Source organism: Phyllostomus hastatus, unplaced genomic scaffold, assembly GCF_019186645.2.
Source record: "Phyllostomus hastatus isolate PE091 unplaced genomic scaffold, TTU_PhHast_1.1 phas_contig_2, whole genome shotgun sequence".
Lineage (NCBI taxonomy): Eukaryota > Metazoa > Chordata > Mammalia > Chiroptera > Phyllostomidae > Phyllostomus > Phyllostomus hastatus.
In genome coordinates, this window is record NW_025333718.1 from 3,209,384 (window position 1) to 3,225,939 (window position 16,556).

At 42.9% G+C, this 16,556-nt stretch overlaps 1 protein-coding gene across 1 annotated transcript in view; it reads right to left on the minus strand.

Moving 5' to 3' along the window:
- Positions 1-14,167, minus strand: part of LOC123816316 (transcriptional activator GLI3-like) — a 36,325-nt gene extending 22,158 nt beyond the window's left edge. The window contains 4 exon segments of the mRNA XM_045835213.1: positions 4,932-5,080; positions 9,887-10,039; positions 12,714-12,787; positions 12,975-14,167. Coding sequence (XP_045691169.1) covers positions 4,932-5,080; positions 9,887-10,039; positions 12,714-12,787; positions 12,975-14,167 — 1,569 coding nt within the window.
- Between the last annotated feature and the right edge of the window lie 2,389 nt (positions 14,168-16,556).

Below are 16,556 nucleotides of genomic sequence, written 5' to 3' on the forward strand. Positions count from 1 at the left end.
CTGGTAATGACCTAGCCAGCATCCACAGTTCCAGTGGGTGCATACTGCCTCTGTGTGTCCCCAACTTCATCTCTATTTTCTCCAGCAACTTCCTGCATCTAGGTTTTTCTTGGTGCCAGGCTGCCCTCACTGCTCTGGTAGGGGAGGGAGCTGGTGATCTAACTGTCCTCCAAGTATCCTGTGGCAGGCTCTAGGAGAGAGACCACAGCAGCCTAGGTCTCTGCACAGATCCCAGGGACCTTAGCATCCTAATGCAATCTCCTCACCTTCTGTTTTTCAATGTCCTCTACAATTTTTGGCCTCCAAACTTCATATAAGCTGGGATTCTGTTGGCTGTTCACTCTCTTCATCAGAAGATTGGCTAGGTATTCCATCTGGGCACTGGGAGAACTGGACTCACCTCCCATTTACCTCGTCACCATCTTTCATCTCCTTGTATAAAAGTTTTGAAAAGTTCAGCGAGTATGGTGGTAGGGAAGGAAGTCAAACTTGCAATGTTGTATGTGATTCCAAATAGGTGAAGAGCCACAGTTTCTACCAATATTATCATGAGGAGAAGATTTGAAGTACAAGGCTATCATTTTTTTTACCTAAAGTAAAAATATGTTCCTATTTTCTGAACCATAAATGGAAGAAATAGCAGACACATAGTCTAACAAAAGTACAGTGTTTTTATTTGTTTTAATTGAGGCTCTCTGACAGCACCTTGACCATGGTGAGTGTGAGGTTCTAACAGAACCCCTTCTTTTCCTCAGGTCTCAGTCTATGGTCCCCTGAAACCCCAGTCCCCAACTCCTGAGCTTACACTGACAGAACAGAGACCATATTATGGCTTCTGTCCTCTAGGCACTAAAAGTCTAGTGTCAGGAACAGACATAGGAGCTTATCATCTCAATAAAAGGTTTGGGTGGAGGACAAATTTCTGAAAACAAAAACATCTTAAAAAACATTTTGTCCTTTATGAGTTATGCCAACTTTATATTTTATCAGATAAGATGATTACTGAGAATCATATTTCATATTTAAAAGCATTTAAAGATTTTCTATGTAGTATTTCTACTAATATAACCCCTTTTAGCATTATAAGTCCTGGAATAAGTGATTTTAGAGAGTACAATTTTTACACAGCAGACATTCAGCTCACACAAGTTTTTGTCAGTGTAGTAGACAGTCTGTCAAGTGGTAGGCTGGGCCCACGTCACATGACAGGGCTTGGATTTAAGGAGAGAGTCTGAGCAGCCTTTTAGGTAAATTAGTATAGGAACTCAATGAATGCCAAATAAATAAAAGCTGATGGCTTGATGGATAGGTACGCAGATAGGTTTCAAAGGATGGGACTTCTAGAACAGAAGAGTCAGTTTTGATTGGCTCAGAGACAGACAGTGCTGTTTGCAGGCTGAAAGCCCTAGAGGACATGTACTAATTACCATTCTGTTGTTTGCCACTCTGAATAGAAATAAAAGGAAGACTAGAATTCACACTCTGAAACTTCTCTTCCTGAGTAATTAGGTCTTCAGGAAAAGAGTCATATCAGAGCCAGAACATCAATGGCTGAGCCTTTCACACTGGCCTCTTTGTGGAGACCCAGGGAGGACAGCTTCACAGATGATGCATTTGTGACAACAAATAGCACTCTGGTGGAATAGAGAAAGGAATAACAGGGAGCACTGGGTCTGTGAACAAGAAGCTTTGGAAAAGTTAACATGTCATTTAATTCAATAAATGTGTCACTTTTCAGGTGCTTAGGTAACTCTGGTTTGACATTAATCTTCTGTCATGACACTTGGTTGCATGTACTGGAATTAGAGATTTTCTGTTGATATTGAGGTCCCAGTCCTGTGACAAATAGATGCTGTTGTAGATTCTGTGGTATGTCATCAAGGTTGACTTGTGGTAGCCCTGGCTCAATCTTTCTCTGTGAATTGTCTCAGTGAAGGAAACTGCCTCATTGCACATGGCCTCTCAATTGGAGATGGTAATAGCCTGTTCCCTTTGCCTCAACTGTTACTGCTCTGCAGGATCATTGAGCTCCATAGCTTCCTGTTGGTCCTCTATCTCTACTGTATCACAGCTGAACTCCCTCCTGCTATTCCTACCTCCCTTACCACTCACAGGAATTGTTCCCATGCATACTCCCCAATAAACCTCCTGCATGGTAATCTCAAAGTCTGTACCCGGGGATCCCAACAGCAACAGATGCTCTGGAATCACACTGTTGAAGATGGGAGGCTGCCACTGGTTTTAGATGTTGGCAAGCTTGGCTTTTTTATTGTAAGGCTGTTCTTCTCTTCCAAGGGTGTCCAAGGGAGTGATTCTCAACCAGGGTGAATTTGTTCTCAAAGGGAAATATGACAATGTCTGGAGATATTTTTGGTAGCTCATAAAAATTTGGGGTGGTTTTTACAGGTGGGAGAGGACAGGACACTACTGGTATCTGGTGGATGCAAGGTAAGGTTGCTGCTAACATTTCACAGTGTCTGAGAAACCCAAAATATCAATAGTGCCATAACTGAGAAACCGTGGTGTAAGGAATTCCAACGGCACATTCATAGCAGGGATTTCCTAGAAAAAAAATCTCCAGCAAAAGCTATTTGCTAGGTCAGTGGTTCTCTGTGAGCTCATTGAGGTTCCTGATAACCATTGCTTTGAACTCAATACCTGATAGTTGACTTGCCTCTATTTCATTCAGCATTCTTTCTGTGGCTTCCACCTTTTCTTTCATTTGAGGCTTGTTTCTTTGTCTTCCCATTGTTTGTGAGACTCTTCTTGTTAGAGACTCTGCTTCTTAAATTGATCTGTTCTGACTCTCTGGGTTTATGGTGTGAACTTCTATGGTATAAGACCCTGTGAGATTCAGTGGTGCAGTCTCCTAGGTCTCCTCACCTCTCTGGTGTTGGGCTGTCCTTTATGTTGGCTCTCTGTATGTCTTTAGGTTTTGATTGTTGTTGGGTCTTTCTCTGGTGGGTCCTTCCCTCCAGCTGGTTAACCGAGGGTCACTCCATCCACCATGTCTTGTATTCTATTATGCAGGTGTAGACAGGTTGTGTTAAAGCTGGTTCTTCTGTCTGCACAAGGTTTTGAGGATTCTCTTTTGCTCTTGTTCAGTTGTTTGTTCTGAGTGATTTCTCCACTATTTAGTCGTATTTCCAGATCAATCCTGTGTAGGTTAATTTGGCTTCCACTCCCTCCTTCACTTTCTTCCATTTTTATCTGTTGGTGGTTTCTTTGTTGGTTGTTTTCCTCTTCCGGCAAGTATACTGGTGTTCACAGCTCCTACCTACACTTTTGTGTGATCACTTGAATGGGGAAGATAAATTGGTTTAAGAGAGTGGGAGTATATTCTATGGTATTCAAAGTAACAACCTGTAGAGAAGAGATAGGAGATCTTTGGCATATGTACAGTGTTAACCATGATTTTTCACTCAGCTAGCCACTTTTTAGAAAGGGTGGAAAAAAGATAAGACTTGTCAGTTGAAGAAAGTTTTGTGAGTTGGATCTAGAAAGCAGTGAGCTTGTGGGAGCTTAGATTATGAGTTATACTGAGAGCAAAGGATAGAAAATAGGTGTAGTATGTGAGAGAATAGAGCTAGTCACAACAGTAATAAAGTTCAGGAAAAAGTGAAGTGAGCTAAGATTTGGGAGGGGTGCTATGTAGTATTTACAAGTGTATGGAACAACAATTATTTACAATAGTAACTGAGCAACAATCATATGACAGAATCTATGTGGTCAAAGTAACAAGAATAGGAAGAACAGAACCTAGAGTAGTGTGCTATTGGAACATAAGTGAAGTGCAAAATGGAAAATTAAAAATAAACTAATAATTAGAGAATAAGGGAAACCAGTCAAACAATGCAATTTAACAAACTAAGAAAAGAAGACTAAACAGAAAGAACAGAAATAAAAAATATTAATAACACAAAAGATGTAAAAATAGTGATAATACTTTCAGTAACTTGCAAGTTCTCTAGAGTAACAAAGTGAAATTTGTCTCACTGTCTCAGTTGTTGGGATGACCCCTTTTTGGGTCTAACTCTGGTCTTTTCACATCTCCAGGTTTTATTGTCTTACTTTTGGGAATTAAAAAAAATAAGGAAGGAAGAAAGAAGGAATAAAAAAAGGAAGAAGGAATAAAAAAAAGGAAGGAAGGAAGAAGGAAGTGAAAAAAAAAGAGGCCTCCTGCTGGCTTTAAATAATCCAAGCCAGTTCTGCTGGTGTTCTTGGCTGCAGCAGGCTGAGGGGGTATTGGTTTCACTTTCCTCTCTTCCTGTGGTTGTGCGGGGATGAGGGTCAGGTCTGGGCCACACTCTTGGCAATTGCCCAGCCTCTAGCCCATTTCCTCAGTTCACTGCCAGGCCCCCAGTGCCCTTCTGCCCACCAGTGCCTGACCTACATCTTCAGTCCACCAGTTGTGTTGTCCTTGAGATGCACTAATTAGGGGCAACTAACACATCACCTTCTTGCTCTTTGCTGTCCCAGATGCTAGGGATTCTAAGAATCTCTTCAGGGTAGTTCAGCCCCTGGCTGAGTTAAGTCTCTCTGGAGATTGCTGACTCCCTAAGCCTTGCTACTCTCCTCTGCAAGGGAGTCTCCACCTTCTTCTTAGATAGCCAGTTTGCCCTGCAGGGTGGGGGCACTACCACAACTGTGACTGCCTCTGGATGTGGGTGTGAGTCTCCTCTACTGCCTCCCCTTGGGGGTGTGGGGTTAGGCTTGAGGTGCCATTGGACTGCGGGGTCATGTGCACTCTGTCTCAGGGGCTGTGGGTGTGAGTGTCCAGCCTCTGCTGCTGGGGTGGGATGGGCTCCCGCTGGGCCACAGGGTTGGGTGTGTGCCATCCTTAGGTCTTTGGTTGAGGGCATTTGTAGCCGGGGCAGCGGGGTGAGGTTGTTTCCTTCCCTGTGCTGTGTGGATGAGTGCTTGGCCTCTACTGGTGCAGCAGGAGTGCAGTTGCTGGGCAGCAGTGTCAGTTGTGCTCTGGCCTCCACTGCTGCAGTGGCAGCCACATCAGGTGGAGGGCAGTTGGGTTGGTGGTACGCTACTGGGGTCGTATGCATTGTTGGGGAATTCACTGCTGCAGCTAGGGGTAGAGGCACAATCGCAGTCCTGGTAGCAGAGGTTGGCCATGGCTGAAGCTGCAGAGGCCACATGTACTGGGGGAGGCAGGGCTGGCTGCTGGAGTAGAGTTTCCTAAGCAGCCGCTGAGTGTCTCTTTTTCTCTTTGAAAAATTCCTCCTATTTAAGCCTGCTGCTCCAAACAAGCACTTGGCCTCTCACAAAGCACAACTCTCCTAACAGACCAGGGACTGACCTGTTCAGGGTTTGTCACGGCCCAACTCTTCCCAGCCTGTATCCACAGTCACAGTGGGTGCACATTGCCCCTGTGTGTTTGCCCCTTCACCCTTATTCCCCCCAGAAACTTCAAGATCTAGGTCCATCCTGGTGCTGCTAATATCTTGTTTGGCAGGGGAGGGAGCTGTTGACCTTGTTCTTTCCCAAGAATCCTGTGGCAGACCCAGCAGGCACTGGACCTGGTGCTGGAGCCATCCTGGTCCCTGTGCTGGTCCCAGGGACCTTATTGTCCCAAAGCACTTCTTACTGTCTGATTTTTCAATATTCTCTACAGTTTTGGCCTCCAGTCTTCATGTATGCTGCGATACCAGTGGAACGTAATCAACAAAACAAACAAGCAAGCCAACCATAACCAGAGACATTGAAATAAAGAACAAACTGACAGTAAACAGAGGGGAGGGGGGAAGGAGATAATGGGGAAAAGAAGGGGAGTCAAGGAACCTGTATAAAGGACCCATGGACAAAGCCAAAGGGGAGAAGCATTGAGGGTGGGAAGTGGGGGAGAGTGGGGTGGGGAAAAGTGGTGGTGGGAAAATGGTGGCAACTGAACCTTAACGACAATAAAAAACAGAAATGAGAAAGAATAAAATAAACATTGCAATGACAGATGTTCAAGAGTTTATTGCCTATGTTTTATTCTAGAATTTTTCATGGTTTTGAGTGTAATATTTAAGCCTTTATTCTACATTGAGTTTATTCTTGGGTATGGCATAAGAAGGTTGTCTAGTTTTCTTTTTTTTTACATGTCTATTCAATTTTTCCAACACCATTTATTAAATAGACTATCTTTACCTCATCATCAGTTTTTGTCTTTGTCAAATATTAATTGACAATTAAAGCATGGGTTTATTTCTGGGCTCTCTTGTTCTTTCCATTGATCTGTATGTGTGTGTGTGTGTGCGTGTGTGTGTGTGTGTGTTTCCTTCCAGTGCCATGCTGTTTTTATTACTATGGCTTTGGAGCATAGTTTGATATCAGTTCTTCTATCTTTTTTCTTCTTCCTCAGAATTGCTGCAGCTTTTCTGGGTCTTTGTTTTTCCATATAAATTTTTGGAATATAGGTTCTAGTGCTGTGAAATGTATCATTGGAATCTTAATAGGAATTGCATTGAATCCCTAGACTGTTTAGGGTAGTTTGGACATTTTAATGATGTTAATTAATCCTATCCATGAATGCAGTATATGCTTCCACTTACTTGTATCATCTTTAAATTCTTTTTTCAGTGTCTTATAAATTTCTGCATATAGTTCTTTTGTATCATGATTAAATTTATTCCTACATATTTTATTTTATTTTATTTTTGGAAGGAATCATGAATGTGATTGTTTTCTTAGTTTCCCTTTCTGATAGTTAATTATTGATGTATAACAATGCAACTGATTTCTGAATATTCTGAATACTTATTTTGTGTCATGCTACTTTACTGCATTTATTTACTGCATTTACTGCATTTACTGCTTTTTCTACATCTACTGATATGATCAGGTTTAGTATTTTTGGTGAGACCAATAGGGTTCTCTATGTATGGTATCATGTCATCTGCAAATACAGTTTTACTTCTTCCTTTCCAATTTAGATGACTTGTTTTTCTTCTTGTCTGATTTCTGTGGCTGGTACTTACAGTAATATTGGCATGGCCAAAATGTCCATATAATTTTTTCCATAAAAGCCACATTTTTCTTTTTCAATGAAAACTTCATTTATTTGGATATTTTGAACATGTCAAATACCTCCTGCTATTGGTTTCTAGTGGGTGGAGGCCAGTGTTGCTGCTAAACATCTTCCAATACATAAGACAGCCCCACAACAAAGGATTATTTTGGCCAAAATGTGAATAGTACCGAGAAACTTCACAAACCACTTTGGACATTCTTGATCAGTCACAGCACTTTCTCTATATGCTGCACAAATGTATTTATTTATTTATTTATTTATTTATTGTGCTTCAGTTGAGTTTTTATCTTTCTTGAAATAACATAGCATAACATGCCAAAATGTTGTGTATTTTCTTCCATTTAATATTAAAATGGCTGCACAAAAATTCACCAATTTTGATGAACTTTTAAAAACACATGCTGATATAACAACTGTCACAATACAATCTAACAGAATTTTTTTCAAATGAACTTAAGAACAACTAAGCATTACTATAGCCATCTTATGGAACAAATCAAAAAAGCTTTTTTTGCCAACTCATATGTTGAATAAGAGTGGTGAAAATAAATATTTCTGTCTTGTTCCTGCTCTCAAGGGAATCACTTGTAGTTTTGGCTCACTGATGTTGGCTTTGGGTTTGTTATGTAATGGCTTTATTATGTTGAGGTATGTTTCCTTGATTCCCACATAGCTGAGAGTTTTTATCATGAAATAAATGATGGATCTTATCAAATAATTTTTCTACATCTACTGATATGAGCATGTGTTTATTAACCTTCACTTTGTTTATGTGGTGTATTATTTTATTGATTTGCAGCTATTGTAACAACCTTTCACCCCCCCAAATAATCCCACTTGATCATGGTGTATGATCTTTTAAATATATTGCTGCATCCAGTTTGCTAATATTTTGTTGAGGATTTTAACATCTATGTTCATCAGGGATATTGGTCTATAATTTTTCTTTAATTGTAGTGTCTATCTGGTTTTAGAATTAGGATAATGCTAGTCTTGTGAAATGAGCTTGGGAGTGTTCCCTTTCTTGAAATTTCTGGAATACTTTGAGAAACAGAGGTATTAGTTCTTTCCAAAATGTTTGGTGAAATTAATCTATGAAGGCATTTGTTCCAGGACTTTTATTTTTTGGGAGTTTTTTGATTACTGCATCAATTTCACTAGTTTAAATTGGTCTACTCAGATTCTCTTATTCTTCTTGATTCAGTTTTGGAAGGTTGTATGTTTCTAGGAACTTATCATTTCACCTAGGTTATTCAATTTATTGACAAAAAGATGTGATACACACACACACACACACACACACACACACACAATCTTTCTATTTCTTTGATGTCAGTTTTTCCTTCTCTTCCATTTCTGATTTTATTTATTTGTGTCTTCTCTCTTTTTTTCCTGATGAGTTTAGTTAAAAGTCTGTTAATCTTGTTTATCTTTTTCAAAGAATCAATTCTTGATTTCATTGATCTTTTGTATTTTATTTAGACTACCTTGGCTCTGATTTTTATTATTTACTTTTTTCTATGCACTTTTGGGCTTTGTTTGTTGTTCTTTATTTTTTAAAATAATGTATTAATTTATTTTTAGACAGATGGGAAGAGAAGGAGAAAGAGAGGGAAAGAAACATCACTGTGGGGTTGCCTCTCACGTGTACCTCACTAGGGGCCCGGCCTGCAACTCAGTCATTTGCCCTGAGTGGGATTTGAACCAGTAACCCTTCAGTTCTCAAGGTGGTGCTCAGTCCACCGAACAAATTTTCCCAGCCAGGGAAAATTTGTTCTTTTTCAATTTTCTTTAAGTATAAAGTTAGACTGTTTATTTGATATTTGTCCTATTTTTTGAGATAGACATATAATGCTATGAATTTTTCCTTTTAGGATTGCCTTTGCTGTGTTCTACTGATTTTTGGTTGTGTTTTCATTTTCCTTAGTTTCAAGGTGTCTTTTTGCCGCGGCCAGCGAGGCAGTGGGTTCGAGACGCGCAGTGACGGACTGAAAAGAGAGAGCGACCAGTTGCTCTGGTGGCAAAAGGCAAGTTTATTGAAAACTCTTGTCATTATATAGTGAAATGTTCTAAAAAATAGAATGCTTGCTACACGAAGAGAGTCTTTGTTCAAGAAAGTTTACACACCCCCTCCAGGTCACGTACAGAACATCCCGAGACATGACGAACATTCTGGTTTAGATTAACTCCAAGGACACGACGCATCGCCTCAAGGCTCCGGCACCTCCCTGTCCTTCTCTTGGGCACAATCCGATAGCAAACAAGGCCGGGGGTGATGTCAGGTCACCTCCCCCGAGGCCAAGGAACAGGCCCAAGCATCATTCTCACAATGCAGGACCCTAACTCTTGACCCCTTCCTGGGGGCTTGGTTCCCCACATCTCCCCCTTTCTTGTTTAAGACAAGGCAATAGGTGCCTCATGACTTTTATAATCCAATCTTTGTGTTTTTAAATCGAGGTATAGATTTTGGATGTGCCCAAGTAGATATCGCAAAATGCACGGAAGGCAAAGCAGTAAGATAAGGACAACGACTCCGGTTCCTAGCCAATTGTACAAGAGTTGGTGAATGGAGGGAAAATAACCAGCTAAAGTGTTAAAGAATTTTTCGGCATCTCGAGCAATGTCGACGTCCCAATGGGGGGCATTGACTAGATCCTGTATCTCTTTGTGCAAGGCGGCGAGGTCCAAAGAAGTGTTACAATTATGCCAGATTCCCGTCAGGTGATTCCGCACCTTATCCCAAGGGAATCGAGAAGAATTGTAAGGAAACGGGGTAACACAAATATGTGAGTATTGGAAGTGACATTTTAGAGAGGAGCGGACCTCGAGAGAGTTCAGTTCCTCTCCGACAACCCTTACGGTATCGTACAGAGCATTCAACTTCTGCTCTATTTTTTCGATCCCATTCCTCTTGGGTCTGAAATGCAACAGACACATTACGAGCTAGCTCGTTAACGAAGTCCGCGGTCTGAACCTCTTCTGTTAGTGCTATGGCGGCGGTGGCGGCCGTAGCTATAAGGGCAATTAAGGCAGATATTCCTGTAATGAGCATTCCTACGAACCGTTTTGTGCGGGCCAACATTAAGTCATTAACCTTTTTGGATGATAGCAAAACCAGGGTCCTCATACCAAGGGGTGGAAAGGTTAACAGGTACAAAGGCAAAAGAAGGTTGTTTCAATACAGCAAATGAACTAACATTCATAGATAAATTAAGGCAGTTAGTTAGATAGCACTGATCACAGGTTAGGTTATATACAGTATTATGAGAGACCTGCAAGTCTCCAGCAATGAACGCGAAAGGGTCGGGCACACAAGCTATCACAGAAACATTCTTCTGATTTCCAGACCAAGAGATGGCGTCCTGAGCTCCTATGTGCATCCACTGGACCGCTCTCTTTGCTACGGTAATATACTGAAGAGAGGCCACAGCTTTCCACAACATAGTCTGATAGGTTTTATTGTTTTTGGTCCAAATTCCGTAGAGAAGATTTTGAGGCCGCAACGAGCCGTTGCGAAAGTCACTCCAGTCACAAACCCCTTGGTCGCAAACTGTTTGATTGAGATGGCAAATCCTCCAGGCCGGTCCCCATTGGCTGGGCGATGGGGTCCGACTTCTGCAAGTTGGAATGTCAGCAGGGGGGAGTTCCTACGCCAATCGTGGCGGAGGTATTGTTGCGTTTCAAATACAGCATATCAACACCCCAGTGAGTCCCATTACTAAAGTCACTGTCCCAGTCCTCATACCTCTGAATAAGAGTACAGTTTGCCAGAGAGGTGGAGAAGCAAAGCGGCTGCGTCATAGATATGCCTGAATAATTGACCATCGCACTCACTGGTATCACGTGTCCGACGGAAGGGGTGCCCAGTACCTGGGTGTTGTTGACATAAACTGGAATGAACTCGTTGTCTTCCCAAGTGACTGGGTGCATGACAGGGGGGTTCGGGACGAAAGCCCAATACACCTCAGCGCTCACCGACAGCCTCAAGAGCCAGATAAGGCTAAGTAACAGCGCCAGCCGGCGCAGCTTCTTCTCCGGCCTCCTGATCCGAGGCTGTGTCGTCAGCGACATCTTCTCCATCCTTCTCGTCAGCTTGCGAATTTTGCTCCTGGGCATGACGAACACAGCGTTCAGGCAGCCAACGAGGAGTCTCAGCGTCTGTGGGAAAAACACACACATACCCTCTTCCCCATACTAATACTGGGTCTGGGCCATGGCGTGACCCGTCAATGGGATCTCTCCAATAAACTTGTGGGTATTGACTCATACGTGGGCTCCAATGGCGGTCAGCTGCAGAGCGCCCCTCAGTATCTAGAGTGAGGAAATTTAAAACGAAAAGAGAATGGGCTAACAGTAACTTCGGGGACCGAGGATCATACCATCTCCCCCCTTTTAATTTAGTAAGCTGGTGTTTCAAAGTAAGATGGGCACGTTCAACAAGCCCTTGGCCCTGTGGATTATAAGGGATACCGGTTTTGTGAATAATTCGAAAAGAGAGACAAAAATTGTGAAAAGTACGGCTGGTATAGGCGGGAGCATTATCAGTTTTCAGTACACGAGGGGTTCCTAAAATGGCAAAACAGGAAAGGAGGTGAAGAATAACGTTACGGGTGTTTTCGCCGGGAAGGGGTGTAGCGCATAAAAAATGAGAACAGGTGTCAATCGTAACATGCAAATATTGAAGTTTTCCGAAGGAGGGAAGGTGGGTTACATCCATCTGCCAGAGATCGTTAGGGGCGAAGGCCCCTAGGGTTGACGCCAAAATGAGGAACAGGGGATAAAGGAGCACAGGAAGAGCATGACTTGACAATCTGTCGTGCGGCATCCCTGGTCAAGCGGAATTGATATCGTAACGAGCGGGCTGATTGATGGTGAAGGGCATGAGAATCCGTAGCTTGCTGTACCTGTGACAGATAGACTTGTGTATGAAGATCAGCAAAATGATTACCTTGCGCAAGAGGACCAGGGAGCCGGGAGTGACCTCGAATATGTCCGACAAAACAAGGGGAAGAACGAGATTGAAGGAGGGATTGAATTGTAAGGAATAATTGGAAAATAGTAGGGTTGTGAGTATGGATCAGAGGGACTGTTTCAAGGACAGATAAGGCACGAACGATATATTGACTGTCAGTGTAAAGATTGATTGCCTGCTGAAAAAAGCTCTAACGGCGGGACACTGCATAGAGCTCAACTTCCTGTGCAGATGAAAAGGAGGTGGACCATACATAAGTTTTATCAGGAGTAACTAAAGATGCTCTGCCATTAGAGGAGCCGTCAGTGAAGAGAGAAATGGCTCCTGCGATGGGGTCACTGACGACAACCTTAGGAAAAATGAAAGAGGCAACGTGCGCGAACTGTAGAATCTTGTCATGCGGGAGGTGATGAGCTATTTCACCTGCAAACCCTTCAAAAGCAAGAGCAAAGGAGTCATTAAAATTCATCAACCAAGAATATTGCTCTGCAGTATAGGGGATAATAATTGTGGGAGGATCTCTGCCTAGGACTTGTACAGATAATTTACGGCCTTGCTGAACGCGCTCCGCCACCAGGGTAGGGTAGGAAAGAAGGGCTTTCCGCGGGGTGGCAGAGCCATGGAGCCATTGCAAAACACCCTGTTGGTAGAGAACGCCTGTTGGTGTCAGCGAGGTGGGAATGATAATTAACTGCCAGGGCCGAGTGACGTCACAGTAGGTCAACTGCGCTTCCTGTAGGGCTCGAGAGACCAGCTGGAGAGCTTGTTTAGCTTCCGGGGTCAAGGATCTAGAGGAAGAAGGGTTAGAGTCTCCATTAAGGATATTAAATAAAGGTTTGAGATCTCCGGTAGTCAATTTCAGAGCTGGTCGCAACCAATTTAACTCACCTAGGAACGTCTGAAAATCATGTAACGTTTGGAGAGAGGACGTATTGATGGTTATTTTTTGAGGGGGTAAAAAGGGAGGGTTTTAACTGGAATCCCAAGTAGGAGTAGGGATAGGCAGTCTGGACTTTATCGCTTGCAATCTGGAGCCCTGAAGAATGAAGAGCCTGTTGCATGTGAGAAAAGGTATCAAGTAAACGCCGTTCTTCAGCATGTGCAAGGAGGATATCGTCCATATAGTGAATAATCAGAGTATCAGGAAATCGTTCTCGAGTGGTTTGAATCGCCTGTTGGACAAATTTCTGGCATAAGGTCGGGCTATTAGCCATGCCCTGTGGGAGAACTTTCCACTGATAACGTTTCATGGGCTCTTGAAGGTTAATGGTTGGAACACTAAAAGCAAAGCGAGGGCAATCAACAGGGGACAACGGGATCGTGTAAAAGCAATCTTTGAGATCAATGACAATTTTATAAGTGCCCGGGGGAATCCCGGCGGGCGAAGGCAGACCAGGTTGCAAGGCCCCCATAGGGTGCATGGAGGCATTCACTTTTCTTAAATCTTGCAAAAGTCTCCACTTCCCTGATTTTTTCTTAATGACAAAGATAGGTGAATTCCAGGGGGAAGTAGAAGGTTCAATATGGTCAGCCGCTAGCTGCTCCTGCACCAGCCGTTGCGCGGCAGAAAGTTTCTCTTTGGAAAGCGGCCACTGATCTACCCATATGGGTGTATTATCCTTCCATGCTATAGGATCCGCATATGAAGCAGGAGAGACCGTGGCCGCTAAGAAAAAAGACTGTAACGGAGTTCCTGGTTGCCACAAAACTAAGCCCATACCTTCCATAACATCTCTTCCCCATAAATTCACTGGAAGATGGGGGAAGAATGAAAGGCTGGAAGGTCCCAGAGGAGCCTTCCTCATGAGACCAATTAAGCAAGGAGGCACTCTGGTAGGGGGGAGGAGGATTGTCCAACCCCCTTGGAGGGTTGTAGTAGTTGGGTGCATAGGCCAAGATTCAGGCCAGTGCTTTAGAGAGATTACCGATACATCGGCTCCAGTGTCTAAAATGCCTCTAAAGTCCTTTCCATTGATTCGGAGCTGACACTCCGGTCGGTCTAATTTAATGGCCCTCATCAAAAATGCATCAGTGGATCCAAATCCAGAGGATCCACGGCCCTTCTCCTGTAGGGAGGGCTGTCCAAAAGTTTGATAAGGAAGCAGAACAAGTTGTCCAATCCTGGTGCCAGAGGGTAGGTTAATAATCACTTTTTCTGTTTTTGCCATAACCTTTATTTCTCCCGTATAATCAGAATCGATTATTCCCGGAGCTACAAAAAAGTCCCCTCATGGTAAAACCGCTTCTTCCTAAAAAGTAACCCGACCGTGCCCTCTGGCAAAGGCCCATATGTGCCAGTAGGTAGAGCCTGCATGCCCATCTCAGGGGTCAAGGTTACATGCTGGGAGAGGCAGAGGTCCAAGCCGGCGCTCCCTGGGGGTGGCTCGCTTAAGCTGGGAAACGTCTGGCCGCTGGATACTGGAGGTGAATCCAGCACGGGATTGCTCATTGCCCCGTATATTTGCTGCGGGGGCCCGAGGCTGGCCCCCTCCTCCCGTTTCCCTGCGCCGGGAGGATGTTCCCCTCTCTATCTCTCTTAGAATGACACTCATTGGCCCAATGATTGCCTCTTTTGCATCGGGGACATAAACTAGGAGCCCGGGCCGAAGCTGGCTGTGCGAAACCTGAATTCTGAGAGGTACCTCCTCTGCATTGCCGAGCAATGTGGCCGAGCTTCCCACAATTATAGCAGCTCCCAGGCGGTCCGGGCTTCCTTCTCTTGTTGTCTCTTCTAGAAGCCAAGAACTCATTAACTGTCTGTCCCTTTAAGGCTGCAGCTATAGTAAGGCCCTGAACATACCCAGGCCCAATGTCGGCGCACAACTTGATATAATCATTTAAGGTAGCGCGACCCTTCCACGGTCTCATGGCAGCCTGGAAGGCGGTATTGGCATTTTCAAAAGCCATCTCCTTGGCTACTATGGACGCAGCGTCAGCGTACATAAAGATTCTCTTTATGACTTTTCTTTATTACCTGATGAGGCCTCAAGTTGTGGGAGGACATAGCAATCATGCTGATAGGAATTCTAGCTCAGAGTTTTAGTGATGTTTCATAGATTTCCACTCATTTCCTGAAGTTTGCATGGGGCAGGCAGGGCTGTCTTCTGGCAGCTTTAACATGACCCAATTGTACATGGGCAAATTAGTTTACCTAATGTTTCCTTCTTGCTATAATATTCACATTTAGCAATGGTGGTAGTGGGGATGGTTAACAATTGTAGGGCAGAGAGAGCAGAGAGAAATATCCCACTGAAATCTTCCCCAGCTTGTGTTTTATAGGGTAAAAAAAGACTCAAAATGATAAGACTAGCAGGATTTAGATAACTAAATCAACTCCTATTAAAATGCTGAACTTCACATTATGTTGTAAGTAGATATTAATTTGGTCTTTTTCAAAGATTGGAGTTTGAGGTAAAGACAAGAAGTAGTCTTGGATTTAACTTAATTTTTTAGAAAGAATATGTAATTCCTTTTCTGTATCTTTGCCTACCTTCTCGAAGAGGGTTCACTCACTTAACAGAAAAGTTAGCTCAGAGAAGAAAATGCTTCTTACCCACATACCCTTCCAGCCATTCTCTCACCTTGTGAGTCATCCTATTGCAAGCTGAGTCATCCTGATTTGAAATATGGCTCTGGGTCTTCAAACTTCAAATGATATGATCATAGAGCTTCTTTTGTGCATCAGTTTTCTTAGCTCTGCAGTCATGGCCAGTGAGGGGGCTGGGCCCTGGGAATTAGAAGAATTAATGTTAAAAACCTACTTTGGATTTACTTGGACAAAAAGAAAAAACTGGTTAAGGAAGAGTAAATGATAGAAAATAGGAAAGTGGCTATTTTACCTTAGAAACTAGAGAAGCAGAGAAAAGAGAGGCAGAATTGACTACGAACTCATGATTTAGAGGAGACAAGATTTCAAAATGTCCAGAGAAAAGCTACTGGGCACAAAGCTAACTATACTCTGAAGGAAACAGGGCTCAAGAGAAAAGGGTAGCTCTCAGGAGCAGGGTTCTTACCCCACAATTGTAAGCATTCCAATGAGAATCATAAAGAACTGGCAGAAAAGTGACATTTAAAAAAATGAGTGTGGCTTGCGTGATCTCAAAATATAAAAGTATAGCTCCAAGATGGACAGAAGTGCCATAATAAAGGATAAAAATAAAGAGAGTTATTTTAAAAATTCAGGCTTGATGATATTTACCCCTATTTAAAGTCTCATTCTCTATAGAAAACAGTAAACACAAACTAATGAAGCTGGGATATAAGATTCTGTTGAACACCATTCCTTAGTCTCCAAGTCCTAGTCTATGTGTTAGATGTGTTAAGGAATAAGGAGACTCCTAAACAGGACATTTACAAAAACTAGTCCCAGTCTATACCATCCTCTGCTTTTTGGAAAGTGTGATGGCTGCTCTTTTTATCAGATTACCTTTTCAGTCTGTATTAAGCTTATACCAAGAAATCAAACATTAAAAGAATAAATAGAATATAAAGGTGCCCATTATCCCTCCTCATCCAGGAAATTGAAACAATTTATTATGCATTTTGTAGGTTTCTACG